The following is an 18,326-nucleotide window of genomic DNA, read 5'->3' on the forward strand; positions in this document are numbered from 1 at the left end:
ACAGTTTTGCGTTTGTCTCAAAGGCATTTTTCCATACACTTTGTGTAAGTCAAAAAATACATACTTATATAGAACTATTTAGAAAAAAAACTAGTTTGCGTTGGGACTTCAAAATACACGAGTTTTTTTCTTGAATTCGTTTCTTCACTGTGTTTACTGTTTATAGTGATAAAGATTTTTTACAAAATCAGCTGTTAATAAACATCTAAAGTTTTAGTTTCAAAATTTATTACTTTTGCAGAGAAGCTACACTTTAATTCAGAATGTCACAAGGCCACTACCCCAAACTAAGTTAAAAAAAATGGTAGATTTAAGATTTTGAAACATTGATTGCTGAAAGTTTAAAGATCTTCTTTATAAATATGTGTTAATCAGGGATTTTTATTACAAACTGTGCTAATATTTGTGCTTGTTAATGCTATATTATTTATGGACATTAGTGTCCTTATTTCTTGAAATGTTACATTTTTTAGTACCATACTATAATGAATATTAGTATTACTAATTAAAATGAAATATGCCATAAAATACATAAATAAGTGAATCGCAGTTACAAAAATTAGATAAACTATAATAATAATAAACATCAGCTCAGAACAACAGAAAATGAAGATAAGACAAGTACAAAGATGTTTGTTGTATTATCTTGGTGGAAATCCCGTGTTTGCAGTCAGACTCTGGCGTCCAAGCAATTCAAGTCTTATAGAGTCTGAGTTGTGGCGTTTTAATTATTTGCTACCCTCTAATTCCGTGATCTGTCGACGTGAGTTTTGGTCGGCAAGGGTTGGAAATATTTTTCTGGAGAAAAGATTTTTAAAGGTTAGTATGATTTTATGCAACAGTTTTTAGGTGATAAGGTTTTAAGTAAATAATTCGTTTAAACTTCTCTGTAGAATCAAATATGTTTTTAGATGAATAATGTTTAATTTATTAGACAAAGCCCACATTGTGTTAAAATTGTGTCAAAAATGATCTATGTGACGTAATAAAATGAGGGAGATGAAAGGAGAAGTGGGAAAGAAAACCCCTAAAAAAGAAATGGATAATCCCTCAATTTTATTACGTCACATGCATCATTTTTGACACTATTTTAACACAATTTGGGCTTTGTCATTTTTTTTCTTTTTAAAAACTAAAATATTTGCTGGTTTGTCCTAATTGGCCAAATTCTGGCATAAATTCGTTATTCTTATACATATACCCAATTGACAAGGCAAATAAATCTCTTTTTTAACTGCATTACATTTAGAAACAAACCTAGACATGCCTTATATCTATTATTATATGTTAATACATGAAAACGTAGTAGCAAAATTTTAGGAAATTGGGATGTAAAGGAAACTCAAACAAGGATGACAACATCAATAAGTAGCGAAGCTCAAAATTTATTGATAGACATCTGGAAAAAAAATTATCTTTTGAGTATGTTAAAAAAACATAAATGGAATATATCACGAAACCTTTTAAAAATGTATAATGTCTTTTGAGGCGTTAGGCTAAAAAGAAAAAAATCTAGGAATCGATCTAGCACCCCAACCAATAGCAAGTCTTTATTAAACTTTGTGAAAATATATATAATGTTGACTTAATTAATCCCTAAAAATTCCAGCTGTTTATCTTGAACACGAGTCAAAAAATCATGAAAACTTGAAAAACTAGGATCTAGTACCCCAACCAATTATCATATATTAAAAAAACTTTAAAGAATGTGTTAATCAATCCCTAAAAATTCCAGCCATTTATGTTGAACAGGAGTTAAGATAATGATGAAAACTGAAAAAAGTAGAAATCGATCTAGCACCCCAATCAATATACAAATCTTAATGAAACTATATTTTTAATAGTAGGATGCAAATTTATCAAATCCCTGAAAAGTTCAGTCGTCTGTCTTGAAAAGTAGTCGAGAAAATTACGAAAACAAAAAAAAAGCTAGGAATCGATCTAGCACCCCAATTAACAAACAGATGGACAAAACAATGTATAGATTATATGCACATATATCATAGGAATCTTCACTAAAAATTTCAGCTGTCTATCTTTAATAGGAGCCGAGAAAATCACGTTTCCCCACCTTTGTCTCTAACAGACGGACGGACAGACGGACATTTCGAATTATAGAGTAGCTTATCTACTAAAAATAATTATCTGCAACTAAAAACAGGAGTTTTTTGGTTTTCCCAAATCACCTACCCCACCTCTCCCCGACACCCACTACATAATATTTTAATGTGTGGTGGAGGGGGGGGGGGTTGAAGGTGCCTTTTCTCTCCAGTGAGCTGACAAAAAATTGGGTAGACTTGAAAATGTCCTGAAAAGGAAGAACTAATTGGTCCAGCGGCTGGAAAGATCTTTTTATTTAGAAAGACAACTTCACTAATGATATAAAGTCATTTAACTTACTATGTAATATTTAGAAATATTTATATATTTCATATGCATACCATACACAAAACATATATATAATATTTGTGTTTCTACATCTAAACATGACAATTACACTTATTATTCTGTTTTTGCTTTTACTAACTGTGGCCGGGTTTTAAGAATAAATATTTCATAGGTGAGCATTAAAGTAGTCAGTTAACACAATAATAATTTTGCTGTAAATGTAAGAGTAATGTTTGTTTAAGAATGACTTTATGTGTGTGTTTATAGCTATCTGCAATACAGATAATCATATCACTAAAGCAATTCCCAAAACAGCTTTATTATAACATTTTACAACCATCTTTGAGTTTCATTAGAACCAATTATGAACTGTGATACTACAATATGCAATGACCTTAGGACATAGCACCAAGAGAAACTTGAGTATTACATGTAAACAATGTATGAAGATTTTTGTAGCCTAATTTACACTTGGTTGGTTTAAATATTTCCTTTTTTACAAAGATAACCAAAGCTTATGATTTCCTACCTCTTTTAATTACAGTCGATATTATTGAATTTACAGCTGGTTTCCAGGAATCACAAGAGTGCTCAATATCTTTAATCACTTGAAAAGATCTTTTAATTATATATATAAACACAACTTATTTTTTTAACATTTTTTTAATGGAATACAATTGTTTTACTACTAAATAGATCATCAGTTCCAATTAAGATGTATAAAATGTGTTTAAAAAATAGATGTTTTTGCATTTTGAATCCTTTAAAGAGAATTATTGTTTTTTTTAAGTTGAAAACAAGGATAACAACATTCACAAGTGTAAACCACAAAAATTAAAAACAAAGCTTATTATTACTAAACTTCAAAATTTCTCATAGAAACCTCATTTTTATCCATAACTTTATGAGCAATCAGACCCACAGATTGCAAAAGTAGGCTGTACATTAGAGTAGATAAATCAGGAGAATCGTTACAAGTAATTTCAGACATCTATTTCGGATATGAGCTAAGCAAATCAAGTTTATCCTTTTTAGTTTCTCATGGACAGACGAAACGAATGAAATTGATCAAAATTATGCCTTACTTATAAACCTGTCCGTTAGTAACAACGTGATTTTCTTGGCTGTTACTTAACATGGACTGCTATTTTTTTTCACTAAGATACCCCATATAAATGTGCATCCAGAGCTGGATCTTTAAATCGTTTAGTGGTGCGCTAAATCAGGGCGATCCAGTTCGGCGCACCTAGATATTATTAGATTTCAATCTTTAAATCAAAATGGAATGGGCGAACCAGCGCGCCCAGTGGCGAGTGCCATTGCCACGCCAAACCGGGGTGAACTGGATCGCCCCGATCTAGCGCACCACTAAAACCATTTAAAGATCCAGCTTAGTATATAATTTATTTGGTTCGTCGGACTGTCAGTCATGCTGTAGTAAAAATACAAATGCTAAAAGATATACATGTATATTGGAATTTTCCTATGAATTTATTCTTGATATATGACCACTGTTAATCCACTCTTCACAACTTGTCTGTCAATCCAAGACTTTTATGCTTCGCTACTTTTGGATGTTGTCATACAGTGTATATAACGTACATTTACATTTTTATTAGGAAAAATTGGAACGTATAGCAGATATGTCAGAATCTAGATTTGACGGACGTGTTGCCTTGGTAACTGGTGCTGGAGGAGGTAAGTAATAGTTATTTATTGCATCGTATTATAAACAGCTTTCCGCAGATATAAAAATGTATAGTTAGAAGATTAAAACCAGTGTTTTTAGTTCCAAGTTGCCGAACGTAAGGGTTAAAAAATTTGCAGTATGGCTAAGAACCGGTTATAATCCACCAGATATTAATCGGTTTTGAAGCAATACTTGAAATATTAATTGTGGGTCTACTCTTTATTTAGCCAAGCCGTATATCTGTAAGTTTGTCTAGAATAGACTCTTTTTATATTTAAACGCTAAGTATTAGATAGAATAACAGCTGATAAAAAACTAATACTTTGACTGGAAATACTGACTAGGCATTATTACGAGTTGTGCCTGTTGGCCAAAAAAGGGTAAAAGTTTTGCTTTAATATAACAAAAACAATATCTTTGCTCTTGTATACAATTAAGGACAAGCATATCATAAGACATAAATATTTAAAAGGTAAAGATCCGTATAGATGTAACCTTGGCCCTAATAAACAATGCAGCAATACTTTTTTCTTAGTTTTATTTGTACAAGACACAGACAGATAAATAATGATAATCTATGTATTATAAATGACAATGCGTTATCTAAAGATTATCCAGAATTTTTCTTACATATTTTACATTGTATACACTATTTGTTAAGGTTTAATTAGAATATTATATACATATTTTACAATTTTAGTAGCTACTTTATAATCCAATATGCCTGTCTGTTCGTCCGTCCATCAGACCTTAACACTTTGTAGAAAATGAGATTTACAAAGCTGCAATTTTTCTAGACCTCTGCTGATTTCTTTACTTTCTCATAATTATGGAGCATATTTAAGTATACATATAGAATCCAAGGCAGACCGACAGTTTAATTAAGAAGCTTTTAATCTGCTTTTATCATTTTACCATTTCAAATATTTTTTTTTAAGCGAAGCTTTTCTATAATTAGAGTCGGTCCGTCCGTCCGTCCGTCCGTCCGTCCGTCCGTCCGTCCGTACGTCCGTCCGTCCGTCCGTCCGTCCGAGATTGATAGCTTTTATTCGTTAATTTAGGCATGTTAGAATTGTCCTGTCGATTTCAAACTTTGCATGATGATTCCTGTAGTAGTTGGGTACGATTTAGAAAGCGTAGCAACTCTATAAGCATTACCAGAATGTCCGTACGTCCATTTTAAACATGTTGATTTTTCTACTTTTTTAACAACAAATTTCCAAGTGATTTAATTATCCGTTTGATCTGATTTTTGGTATATTGATTCCTGGGACAACAAAAAACAATATTATAAGCGAAGCAACTCTATAATCAAGTCCAAAAATGTTAGTATGTCCATAAACATTATCCTGTTTTTAAGCAGTTTTTCAACAAATTTACCTACAAATTTGATTCGACATTTATACATTTATGTTCCGATTTTTCAGTTCAGTTACTATACAAGTGTTAATGTCTGTTTGTCCTACCGTTTCAGTGCTTCGCTTTTATGGATGTTGTCATCCTTGTTGTTGGTATTACTTATAAAATTAGAAATCCATTGTTCTCAGGGATTTTATTTTGTTCATAAATGGTAGGACCTGGGTAGGACAAATTGGCTTTATTTTTGTATATTTTTAAATTTTCACTGCTTCTATCTAAGATAACTTTTTATTTTAAAATTCTTAATATTTAGGTTTGGGAAAGGCTTATGCTTTGTTATTGGCCAGTAGAGGAGCTAAGGTTGTTGTCAATGATCTTGGCGGCTCCAAGTAAGTTTTCCAAAATTTTATTAAGGTATAAATTAATTTAGGTTACTCCATTCAAATTTATTAATTTTGCTTTATCATTACATAAAAAGTTTCTATTAATACCTTAGCTTTTATACACAGGAGTATGTCAAATTTTTCTTTTGCCTTATTCTTATTCCATTTCCTCATGCAACAAAAGACAAATTTTTTTTAATTTTAATTTTTTTGGGGGTGGGGGCAGATTAGGTAATCTAAACTTTGTAATTCCTATAAAACGTTATGAAAACAAGGATGACAACATCCATAAAAGCGAAGCACTGAAACGATAGGACAAACGGACATTAACACTTGTATAGTGCATGAATATCTAAGTAAGTAATTTATTTGAAAAAAAAACACGTAATCAGAATATAAAAGTATAAGAGTCGAAGCAAAATTGTAAGTAAATTTGTTGAAAAACCGCTTGATACAGGATAATGTTTATGGACATACTTACATTTTTAGGACTTGATTATAGAGTTGCTTTGCTTATAATATTGTTCTTTGTTGTCACAGGAATCAATATACAAAGAATCAGATCAAACGGATAATTAGATCACATAAAAATTTGTTGTTTAAAATGGACGCAGTAGAGTTGCTACGCTTTCTAAATCGTACCTAACTACTACAGGAATCACCATCAAAGTTTGAAATCGATAGGACAATTCTAACATGTCTAAATTAACGAATAAAAGTTATATGTCTCGGACGGACGGACGTACGGACGGACCGACCCTAATTATAGAAAAGCTTCGCTTTTAACAATGTGTAAATTAAACCTTAGATTTGTGTAACATAGCAGAGAGAGAGAGAGGGAACAATCCGATGGGCTGCTTATTACACTGGTCCTCAAAGTTTTATAATAACATTTTCTTATTAGTTGGCTTACAACTTTGGGGACCTTAGTGAATTTTGATTGGTTATTCAAACGTTTACACCTCTAATTTTAATCTACAGAAGGGGTAATTTTGTGTATCATTATTTGAAAAGGATTAGGCACGACAGGAAAAAAACTCTGCATCTTATTATTTTAAGTAAACCTAATTGTTTAAGGTCTGGTGAGGGAGGAGACAGCCGCCCTGCTGACCTTGTTGTGTCAGAAATCCAAGCTGCTGGCGGTGTAGCTGTTCCAAATTATGATAGGTCTCTCTACATAAACCTTTAAAAAGTTGTATCCTATTATATAAAGTAGTAAACTTTTTTTGTCTGTACCAAAGGATCTCGCTAACCGTTGAACCGATCGGGTTCTCCTTTACAGGGTAGCATCTAATAGGTCCCGGGAAGGTTTACAACTATTTTCATGGGGGGTGGACACCCTCAACCCCCCCCCAAAAAAAAAATGAAAAATACCCCCCCTAAAAAAAATTCTTTAATTTTTCTTTTAAATCTAAAATACGAAAAATTGGGGATCAAACATCTTGGGCCAAAGCCCCTAGAGGCTAGGGGCGAAGCCGCTAGTCTATAATATAAAGAAACATAAAATAAATATAAATATAAGGTTTTTTGTTTGAAGCTTAAGATTTCGATAACTACTGAACAGATTGGGTTCTCAAGTTAAGGGAAGCTTCACAGAGATCTTGGGATGGTTTTAGGCTATTAAATTTATTAGGTTTAAGCCGGGGGATGCTATTTCAATCCTTATTTTCTATCCCTTCGAAATCAAAGATTCCAGATGCTAGGGGCGTAGCCGATAGTAAACTATAAAGAAATAAGGAAAAAATAAACAGATATATTGTAAAAAGTTTGTGTCATTTTTATGCGAACATAAGTAGTTATAGAGTCATTTTAAAGTCAATATTAAGTTAGTTACATAGACGTCCAAGCTTTTTTTTGGGAGGGGTAAAATTTTTTTAAGTGGGGGGTAATTCGGTTTTGGGTTGGGTAAAATGGCGCGCGAAGCGCGCCACAAATTTTTTTTTACCCCCCCAAAATTTGTACCCCGGGGGTAAAATTTGCTTGGGGGGGTAATTACCCCCCCTGAAATCTGTTGGCAGGGGTAAATTTTGGGGGGGGTAATTTGAATTTAATTAAATATTTAGTATTACAAATGCGCGCGAAGCGCGCAAAAATTTTTTTTGTTAGATATTTTTTATTTTGGTGGGGGTATTTACCCCCCCCCAAATTCGTTTGGGGGGGGGGGGTAATCGCTACTTTACCCCCCCCCCCTTGGACGTCTATGGTTAGTTATGACCTCTTTTTTTTTAAAATTCATAATGCTGTCAAAAATCATAGTTAAATTACTTGTAATAGCTTAAAACCTTCCCATGACAAGCTTTCCTAATCAGAACAACAAGCTTTCTATTATTGCTTATTAATTACGTATGTTATATGAAATTAATTACAGTAAGCAGCTTATAGTGCCTAATAAAAATGACGTCATATAATACAGCATTAGTCATTTGTATTGTATGAGGTCATTTTTGATTAGGCACCATAAGCTGCTTCTAATTTTAGTGTTGAAGAGGGTGACAAGCTTGTTCAGACAGCTCTGGATAACTTTGGACGCATTGATATTGTTATCAATAATGCTGGAATACTTAGGAATGATTGTTAACTTTTATTTCAATGGTTTTACAGCTATTAATACTTATATAAAAGTAACAGAATGTCTTTGGTTCTATCCGTCTGTGTTTATGTAGCTTAATAATTTACTAACCACTGGACTCCTATTCAATGAAGCTCCTCATATATCCAAGAAAGGTTTTAACTATTTTTTTACCCTGGAAAATAAACTTGATTTTTTTACTTTATCTTTCTAAAAACTATTATGTAATGAAATGTAAAGTGAAGGGTCAACACCACCCCCCCCCCCCCCCCTTCTCCCCCTCCTAGGTCATTGATTAACATAATTTGATATATGTCAACATGTTAGAAAGGTAAAGCATAAGCTGTACCAAATAAATGTTGATCATCTGTTCAGGGATAAATCTTTGTTAAAAATGGCAGAAGCTGACTGGGATCTTGTGCATAGGGTGCACCTCAGGGGTGCCTTCAAGGTAAGGTGGTAAATCAGTTTCAACTACTTTTTGGTTAAATACTTGAAACGGGACTTTGAGTAAAACTTAATCCTTTACAGATAGAAATCTCAGACAAAGGTTTTTTGATTAAAAGATTGGTTTTATGCATATTTTGTAAAATTTGTCTTTTGGCCATCATTAAGTAATAACCAGTACGGCGAACACTAATGATTTTGTTATATATAGAAGTATTTTATGTAAACTTATATTAATCTATGAATTGTCCTTTACTTGTCAAAGTTCAATGGAAACCAAAATAATTACTTAAATATCCATGTATGAAGGTAACGAAGGCAGCCTGGCCTCACATGAAGGACAACAGGTATGGCAGGATCATCATGACCTCTTCCATTGCAGGCATAGAATAAATAGTAAATAGAATAGAATCCATGAAAAGAAAAGAGGGAAAGAGAAGGATAAGATAAGGAGGAAGGGATGGGACAATGGGCAATTAACTCAATTTGAGAGTTTTCGCTGAAAAGCCACGAAAACCAGATTTATCCAGAAAATTTGAAGAAAATTTTAAAGTTCTAAGAAGAAAAGCATCTACTTATAAAATAGGTTACTAGTACATCACAATGAAGTAAACATTCTGTAATTTATCACTTGAAAAATTGCCCTCAGAACCAGCCGAAATAATTTTATGAATTATAAATTTTTTGTCTGCTAGAATTTGTGCTAATTGTTTCATTCATAACAAAATTCGCGGCAACTGTGCGCAAGTCCCCAAAGTCCCCAAATTCAGTCTAAATCCTTCACTTTAGGCTGGTACCCAAGGTTTGAAACCCTAAAATATTGAATATTTGATCCATTGTCCCCTCCCTTCTTCCCTGGATAATATCAAATATTTTTAAAGAATTTTAAAACGATCAATCATAAATGAAATTAAAGATAGAAAGCAACCTGACTTTTAAGCATCTTTTTAATCTTAAAGATCTGTCCATAAACAAGGAAGTTTTATTAAATTTTCTCAATTCGTTCTTATGAAATGAAGTTGTGACCTAAAGACTGAGTTATTTACAGACAATCGCTGATTATTTATTTGTTTGCAACAAAAAAATAGTTGATTTCGGTTACTTTTAAAATAGTGCAGAGTTTATTAAATGTATAAGGAACTGCTCTATTATGTCATATTCTATGATGCCAGGGTTGCTGGGTAATTATGGCCAGGCCAACTACAGCGCTGCAAAGATGGGGTTAGTTGGTCTGTCCAACACTCTGGCACTAGAGGGAGCAAAGTTAAATATCCACTGTAATGTCATTGTTCCCATGGCTGCTTCTAGACTAACTCAGGAAAAAATGCTGAAAATAAAAAACTTAGGTCATTAAAAAAGTAATAATAAAGCAACAATAGAATTCTTGTATTGTAATTCAAGTATACAATGACTTCATTCAAAAATAATATTTTAGCTGTACCTGTAAATAAAGGTAGCTTACAATAGGATAGTCGCACAACAAAATTGGGCTACATACGTTATAATTATCATAACAGTGCAAGGACTAAAAATGTTTTCGATTGGAGATGTACAATGTACATACTTCCGTCATTCATATTCTTACGTCATAGTAAAAGGAGTTGTTTTCTTTTAGGATTTATAATAGTTAATAACCAATAACAATGCATTTTGAGTATTGAATTGAAACAGGATGTGTTGCCACCAGATGTATTTGAAAGCCTTGGTCCAGATTTTATAGCACCAGTTGTTGCCTGGCTTTGTCATGAAGAATGTAAGGTAAACTTACAAGTATAGATTAGCTGCGCTATTAATATTTTACAACATGATAAATACTGAACAAGCTAGAACATGTTGGACAGAATCAATTACACGATGAAAAGGACTATCAAACAATGTATATTTCTTTGATAGGAAGCTATGGAGCAGCTATGCTTGTAAATGCAGGAAAAAATGATAAACTACTCACATGATCCCCAATTATACGAATTGCTTCGCTTAGAGTATTGTAAAATTTACATTAAATCATATTCCATCTAGCTTAACAGAAGCAAAACATACATGACAGTTCAGGATAAAATGTTATATGTACGATACAGGTATGATTATAGAGTCTGCTTGTAGCTGGACTGGAAGATACAGGGTGAAAACTATATATGATTATAATATCTAGGATACAGGTATGATTATAGAGTCTTCTGGTAGCTGGACTGGAAGATACAGGATGAAAAATATATATATTATAATATTTAGGATACAGGTATGATTATAGAGTCTGCTGGTGGCTGGGCTGGAAGATACAGGATGAAGAGAAGTTATGGAAAGGTAACCCATTTTTGAAGGGTTTGAAATTGTCAACTTTTCAATTTTTCAAGATTTTTAGTTTCCTCAAATTCTTTGATTTTCTTATTTCTTTTAAATGAGGCCAATAAACAAAATAAAAACATGTAAAAAAAGTTTGTATTTCCCCCCTATATGTTGAGAAAAATGTTTAATCCTGGTATTTATGAACTTGGCACCCTACCAAAAATCAACCACAGGACGTTGTATCATTTAAACCAAATTAAATCATGAAAAACTATATCTAAAAATATCAAAGATAATCAGTTCAATGAGTAAGACGCCAACAGTAGCCTAAATAAAAATAGAATAATGCAGTCAAACGAAGAGAAAAAATTAAGTCAATTTTATAATTGTTGAGAGTATTTAAGAGCTATTTTACTTTTTCTATGTAGAGGTAAATCTTTTAATACACAAAAGATAAAATCAATTAAAATCGGGGTGACGTACGGACAGACCTTGGTTAGAGCACAGCTTCGCTGCTATGAAATTTTTTTTTTAAATTGCTTGAATAATAAATGCTGATTAAGTTCTATATGGCTAAAAAAACCTTAATTCGCAATCTAACTTTCCAATTGATGTTTGATACTGTGAAAATATAAAGTATTCTTTATGTCATTTTTACATAAAAATATGTTTTGCTTTTTCAATAATATCATATTTTGCTGTTTTGTTGACGTAGAAAAACTAAAGATATTTGCTTACAACAAAAAGTTTTTACCGTCAGAATAGTTTAAACAAGATTTTTTTCTTGGAATTATTATTTTATTTACAAAGTTTATAGAGTCAAAATATTATTTTATATATTTTGATGTATGAAATGTCTGGAGGCTTCGCCACTAGAGATCTCTTTTTGGGTATCTAATAGAAATGTGTTACAAAACCTTTGAAAGATATCAATAAGCATCTATTCTTTATGTCCATCTGTCTGTCAGTTCTAATCAATCCCGGAAATTGCTTTTGTTTAGAGCCTTAATTCCTTTTCATATTCATTTTCTCGATATATATAGTAAAAGATATAATCATCTAACATAACTTCTACTATATTTCGTGGTTTTGTACAGAGGCGTGCATAGGGGTTGTTTTTCAACAATCTACATCACCCCCTGACAAGTGTATATTCGCCCAGGTAAGGTGAATACCCTGCAGGGTTACAAATAGGACGTACACTTCACTAATTATAGATCAGCTATGCTGATATATACAGCATGACCCTCGAAAAAGTATTTTTAAGCATCTGCAGCCCTTATTTCTCAATGAATTATTAAAAAATGCATATGTCCTTGTTCTCTATAGTATTCCACGTAAGTAGATATAAAAATATTTTTTTTACCTCCATTAACACCGGAGATTTTTAGTGCTAAAGTTTTGAAAAAGTGACTGAGGAAAAAGTAACTTTTAACATTAAACGACTTTTTTAGCAAAATTAAGCTAGAAATCCTTTTATTTTTGTTACTAGCAGAAACTTTATACAAAAATGAAATAAAAAATTTTGTTTTTGAGTAAAAAGCATTTTTTTACACATATTTTTTGAGTCTTTTTAGTTTAATGATATTTTGAAAAACTTACTTATTAGGCAAAATTGTTCAAGATTAAAAAACCAAATAAATCTCTATGAATATAGCAGGAAAATTGTTTTTGTTTCACAATCCTAACTTTAATAACAAATAATGATTTTTTAGTCTAAAAAGCTTAATTTACCCCCTATTAAATAATTGAGATGTCAGAAAAGTAGGCGGAGCAACTGTCATAATTAATCCTTTTCTATAAATAAGGGTTAATAAATAACTTAAAATTTGCAAATAATCCATTCATTCTGTAGTATTTTTTGCCATTAAAAATTTATATTTTTTGGTGGAATAAAAAAGAAATATTTAGTTAACTTGTTTTTCTTTGTGTATTATTATTCAGTTGCCAGAAAAAACATAATATAACCATCCAAAAAATAAGAGAAACAAAAAAAAATTCTTTTTCTCAGTCACTTTTTCAAAACTTTAGCTTTAAAAATCTCCGGTGTTAATGGAGGTAAAAAAAATATTTTTATATCTACTTACGTGGAATACTATGGAGAACAAGGACATATGCATTTTTAAATAATTCATTGAGAAATAAGGGCTGCAGATGCTTAAAAATACTTTTTCGAGGGTCATGCTGTATTTAGTACCATAAACCAAGCATAGTTTTCGGTAGGATGTTTATTGTAGAAGAGTGGTCAAATACAGCTTATACCAATAACGAAATTAATTCGGAAAAAAAATTACGAAACCTATACGTGTTTTTCAGCTGTCGTTGGGGGCAACACATCGTAAAATTGACGACCTTTCCATTTCCCCCCCAAATATTATTTTAGATTTATTTTGCTTGTTGGTTATACCTTATTCCTGGGTCAAATACTAGCTACTTAAACATAATATAATATAATACATGGATACAAGCATAAGGATAGGCAAAATTAAATGAAGGGTAGGGCCAGAAAAACAACAAAAGCCCCTTTATAGGGAATAATAAAGATCAAACCATCATTAGTTTGATTGCTATACAAAACAATCAATAACTATCTACACTATAGATTCTTCCCTAGCAGGGCAGACAGATAAACGGACATTTTTTTGAGCTGAAGAGCGAAGCTACTCTACAAGTCTTGCGAGAAAAAGGTGAGGTCCTACTACACTATGTTATATTTGTTTAAGCCCTTGTCTCGTGTATTTGGAGAAGGACAAGTCTATGTTTTTAAGTTTTTAAGTTTTCTCAAGAACCAAAGGAAAAGTGACATAAATAAAAATATGAATTAACTATTAACTACAAGTAAAATTTCATGTTTGTGTCTTATAAGAAAACTTGTTTCTATAATTTACGGAGAGCTTTTTATTGGTCCAGGTCAGGTATTAGGTTTTTTTTGGGTGGCAAGCAAATCTTTTGAAAGATTTTTGTATAGACAATAAAAGTCCTCAAATATTTTCTTATCAATCAGAGAAATAGGTTTAGACGACACTATAGATTATTTTATCAAAATCAGTTGAATTTTAATTGGTAATGCTGTTACAATATTCCAACCCAACCCCATTACCCCTGAGCTATGTATATCCACAGCTGAGACACAAATATTTTCTTACATTATAAAAGTTTGTCTCCCTGGTTTAAAGTTTTAGTTAAGCACACACGACACATGGGGGGTAGATGTTGGGATGTTTCAAGTATTTACCAATAAGGATCACAATATTCATTATTGCAACGCTTTAAATAAATATTTCAAAGATTTATCAAAGACAAATCTGTATAAGTCTAGGATTGGGATAAAATAAGAAATAATCGAATTTATTCAAACCTTTATAAAAATCCTAATGCTTTGAGAGTTAAAGTAAGAAATGTTTTATATAATTATATAATTTATATGATAAGTTCCATGAGAAATAAATTGTCTCACAAATAACAATCTGAAAGGGGACAAAAGAATATTGTTACACTACTAAACAAAGAAAAATAGTTTAAAACTGTTAGGACGAAGCAGGGTTTAAATTATAACTAAAAGTCTTTTTTTAAAAGCGAAGCTTTTCTATAATTAGGGTCGGTCCGTCCGTCCGTACGTCCGTCCGTCCGTCCGTCCGAGATAGATAGCTTTTATTCGTTAATTTAGGCATGTTAGAATTGTCCTATTGATTTCAAACTTTGCATGATTATTCCTGTAGTAGTTAGGTACGATTTAGAAAGCGTAGCAACTCTAAAATCATTACCAGAATGTCCGTACGTCCATTTTAAACATGTTGATTTTTCTAATTTTTAACAGCAATTTTTTATGTGATCTAATTATCCGTTTGATCTGATTTTTGGTATATTGATTCCTGGGACAACAAAGAACAATATTTTAAGCGAAGCAACTCTATAATCAAATCCTAAAAATGTAAGTATGTCCATAAACTCAATAAACATTATCCTGTATCAAGAAGTTTTTCAACAAATTTACTTACAATTTTGCTTCGACTCTTATACTTTTATATTCTGATAATTCAGTTTAGACACTATACAAGTGTTAATGTCCGTTTGTCCTAACGTTTCAGTGCTTCGCTTTTATGGATGTTGTCATCCTTGTTTAAGTAAAAATTAAAACCTACCAAATTGCATATAATTTGATTTTCAGAAAAAAAATTACAAATTGACCCTGTATTTTTAATAAATATGCTTTTTGTGCATATTTTTATAATCAGGTACCAATCGCTTTATCCGAGGGGGTAAAGAAGAAAATTAATGTAAAGGTTGAAAGTATATGAAAAACTATGAAAAACTTTGTCAAGTTCCAAATTAAATTATAAATACTTTTGCAAAACATTGGCACAACACTGGAACAAACAAAAGGTAGTGTTATGTCAATTTTAGGTAACATGGAACAACTATGTAATAATCTTTTTTTTAAGAACCATGCTAGGAACATTCTAAAAAGTCCTTAGAGAAAAACTCTTAACATATTTGCCTCTTTCATAATTTTCAACTATTAATTTTTTTGTTAGTCCTATTTCTCAATGTTTATACACCCTGGTAAAAACTTTAGGTTTATATCTCAAACTGAACTTAAATTATCTCAAAATATTACAATTGGTATTTTCAAAATATATGTTTTTAAAAAAATATTTGTCACAAACAGCCAAGCTGAATAAGATAAAGTTTATTAGTTTTTTGATGGTTTCTAAAATATTTAAAAATTTTAGGTATTGACCAATTCTGAGACCAGAAAAGTATCTATAGAGGATGTAAAAGATGGTTGGTCTGAAGTAATTGACATGGAACTCTCCGACTATCCTGAATCAACTCAGCAATCAACCATGGACACTCTTAATATGATTGAGAAGAGTATGGCTACTTTTAATGAAACTAAAACTGAGGACAGTTCATCCCCTCTTGATGCTGTAGGTTATACATCTGAACCAAAATCATTTTCTTACTCTTTCAAAGAGGTTATACTCTATGCTCTTGGAATTGGTGCTTCAACATCAAAAGCAGATAATCTAAAGTTTTTATACGAAAATGATGAGAATTTCAGCGTTCTTCCAACTTTTGGAGTGATTCCAGCTCTTTCTGGTTTAGAATCCCTAATCACTGGTCAGATTCCAGGTTTAGATTTTGACCTGTCTATGGTTCTACATGGAGAACAGTACATTGAAATTCTACGGCCTTATGCAGCTTCTGGCTGCCTTACCCAGACCTTTGTCATCAAGGATGTGCTAGACAAAGGCAGTGGAATGGTTCTTATACTTGAAGCTGAATCACGTGACCAATACGATCAGGTAGTTTGTAGGAATCAATGTACAATCTTTGTTCGCGGCAAGGGAGGCTTTAACGGGCCCCGTGCATCAGAGCATGCTGTGTCAGTGCGCAGTCCACCTGCCAGACAACCTGACAGAAGTCTGGCATACACCACCAGTGTTGATCAAGCTGCTCTGTACAGACTATCAGCTGATCTCAATCCTCTGCATATAGATCCCAACTTTTCTGCTATTGGTGGATTTAGCAAGCCAATTTTGCATGGTTTGTGTACTTATGGAATTGCTGCTCGTCATGTTTTGGAAACTTTTTGTGATAATGATCCAGGCAAATGTTTTTTTTATTATTTAAATCAAATGAAGTTTTAAAGTAAACTTGGTACTTTGAAAATTCTCAAAATCAAAATCTTGGAATTTACTCATTATTTTATGTGAATATGTAAATTTTAGCCAATTTAGCCTTCAATTATTCATCTCCTAAACTAGCTGAACAATATGTAAAGTAACACCAATTCCTGTTAAAACATACCAACCATATTTCATTTGCAATTCCTTATTCAAATTCAGGTATGATGCGTTCTGTGAAGGCCAGATTTTCGAAGCCAGTGTACCCAGGTGAGACAGTATGTACAGACATGTGGCTGGAAGACGACATTGTTATCTTCAGGTGTACAGTCAAGGAAAGTGGAGAAGAGTGCCTCTCAGGAGGATGGGTGCAGCTTAACAAACAAAAACAGAAACTGTAACTATATTTTCATGTTGATTACTAAATTTTTATGAATAAAGAGTTGGCAATGCATCTACTGTAAAAAAATAGAAATAATTACAGTTAAAGGATTTAAAATATATTTTCCATTCAATGAATATTAATTACAAGTTTTTAAAGAATGATAAATTTATTTTGATTATTGTAACGAAAGTGATATCATATAACATTCCATATCTGTATTACAATGTATTTTTGAAAGAATGAAGAATTATGAACACATTTCAAAGTCTTTTTGCTGCTAAATGCCTAATTTCTTGAGCATAAATTTAAATAATTGTATATGTATATGTGTATTAAACATTATCTGACAAAAGACAGCTAAGTTGACAAATAATTTGCATTTGAATAGAATACATATATCTAGAATTAGTACTATGAACTCTTAAGTTTACATTTATCCTAAACTGTTAGGTATTGGTGTCATAATTAATTATTAAAAATGCCAAGACAATCAAGCAGTCAAACAAAGTAAATTAAAGAGTAGATGCTCATGTACCAGGGCAAAATTTATCAAAAATTTCCTCAATCTATCTCATATAGCTGCTGCATAATGAATAACATAGAAGCATAATGGACGCTAACAAGGTAATAATCAAAATTTTTTTTAGGTTTTTGTAATACAAAAGATAAAACTAGAAACAAATGTTGACAAATGTGCTTGATTAACATCAATGAATTGGTTAGAAACAATCCTAATTGCCTTAATTGGTATTTAATCTAAACAGACCTTTTCCCTTTCATGTTTTGGACAGTTTTAAAGGCAGTAAATCATCATTATCATAGCAAATAATTTTGGTAGGAAAAAGCAGAAATCTTTTTGGTGTGTATTTGTGTAATGAATAAAAATACAACCAAAAATATGTAGATAGAATATTTTCCATAATCTTGTTAAAGTGGTTGCCTACAGGAAAAAGGGATAGCACATCTAACAGAAGAATAATATGCCCCCAACTTTTCTGCCATCCACCAAGGAATATTGTTAGTTTGTTAGTAAAAATAGGATGTTTTGCTGAATCTTCTTGTGTGAAAGTAGGTTGATTTTTTGTATAAATTAAGAAAATTATAAAATTTTGATAAGGATCTATTTTTTCAAATCTTTGAGGGTAAATAGATTATTTTCTGTTGACCTATACATGTGCCATGGTTGTCT

The 18,326-nt window shown here is 31.7% G+C and overlaps 2 protein-coding genes across 2 annotated transcripts in view; both read left to right on the plus strand.

Moving 5' to 3' along the window:
• The window catches only part of LOC145315890 (uncharacterized), a 262,202-nt gene that overhangs the window by 187,060 nt on the left and 56,816 nt on the right, over positions 1-18,326 (plus strand). The window lies entirely within an intron of this gene.
• Positions 250-17,395, plus strand: Mfe2 (peroxisomal Multifunctional enzyme type 2). Its single transcript, XM_080156018.1, has 12 exons — positions 250-819; positions 4,008-4,086; positions 5,751-5,826; positions 6,898-6,987; positions 8,299-8,383; positions 8,763-8,840; positions 9,146-9,218; positions 10,009-10,151; positions 10,505-10,594; positions 11,069-11,140; positions 15,856-16,735; positions 16,975-17,395. The coding sequence occupies exons 1-12, from the start codon at positions 607-609 to the stop codon at positions 17,151-17,153; spliced, it is 2,058 nt and encodes a 685-aa protein (XP_080012144.1). The 5' UTR covers positions 250-606; the 3' UTR covers positions 17,154-17,395.

Source organism: Acartia tonsa, chromosome 1 (assembly GCF_053477335.1).
Source record: "Acartia tonsa isolate MP-2025a chromosome 1, ASM5347733v1, whole genome shotgun sequence".
Taxonomy (NCBI): Eukaryota; Metazoa; Arthropoda; class Copepoda; order Calanoida; family Acartiidae; genus Acartia; species Acartia tonsa.

Excerpts from the sequence above, each read along its gene's own strand:
- Mfe2 (XM_080156018.1), top strand. The coding sequence starts at position 607 with ATGAAGATAAGACAAGTACAAAGATGTTTGTTGTATTATCTTGGTGGA. Across the intron at positions 8,384-8,762 it reads TCAATAATGCTGGAATACTT|AGGGATAAATCTTTGTTAAA; the intron begins AGGAATGATTGT and ends GATCATCTGTTC. Across the intron at positions 10,152-10,504 it reads TGGCTGCTTCTAGACTAACT|CAGGATGTGTTGCCACCAGA; the intron begins CAGGAAAAAATG and ends ATTGAATTGAAA.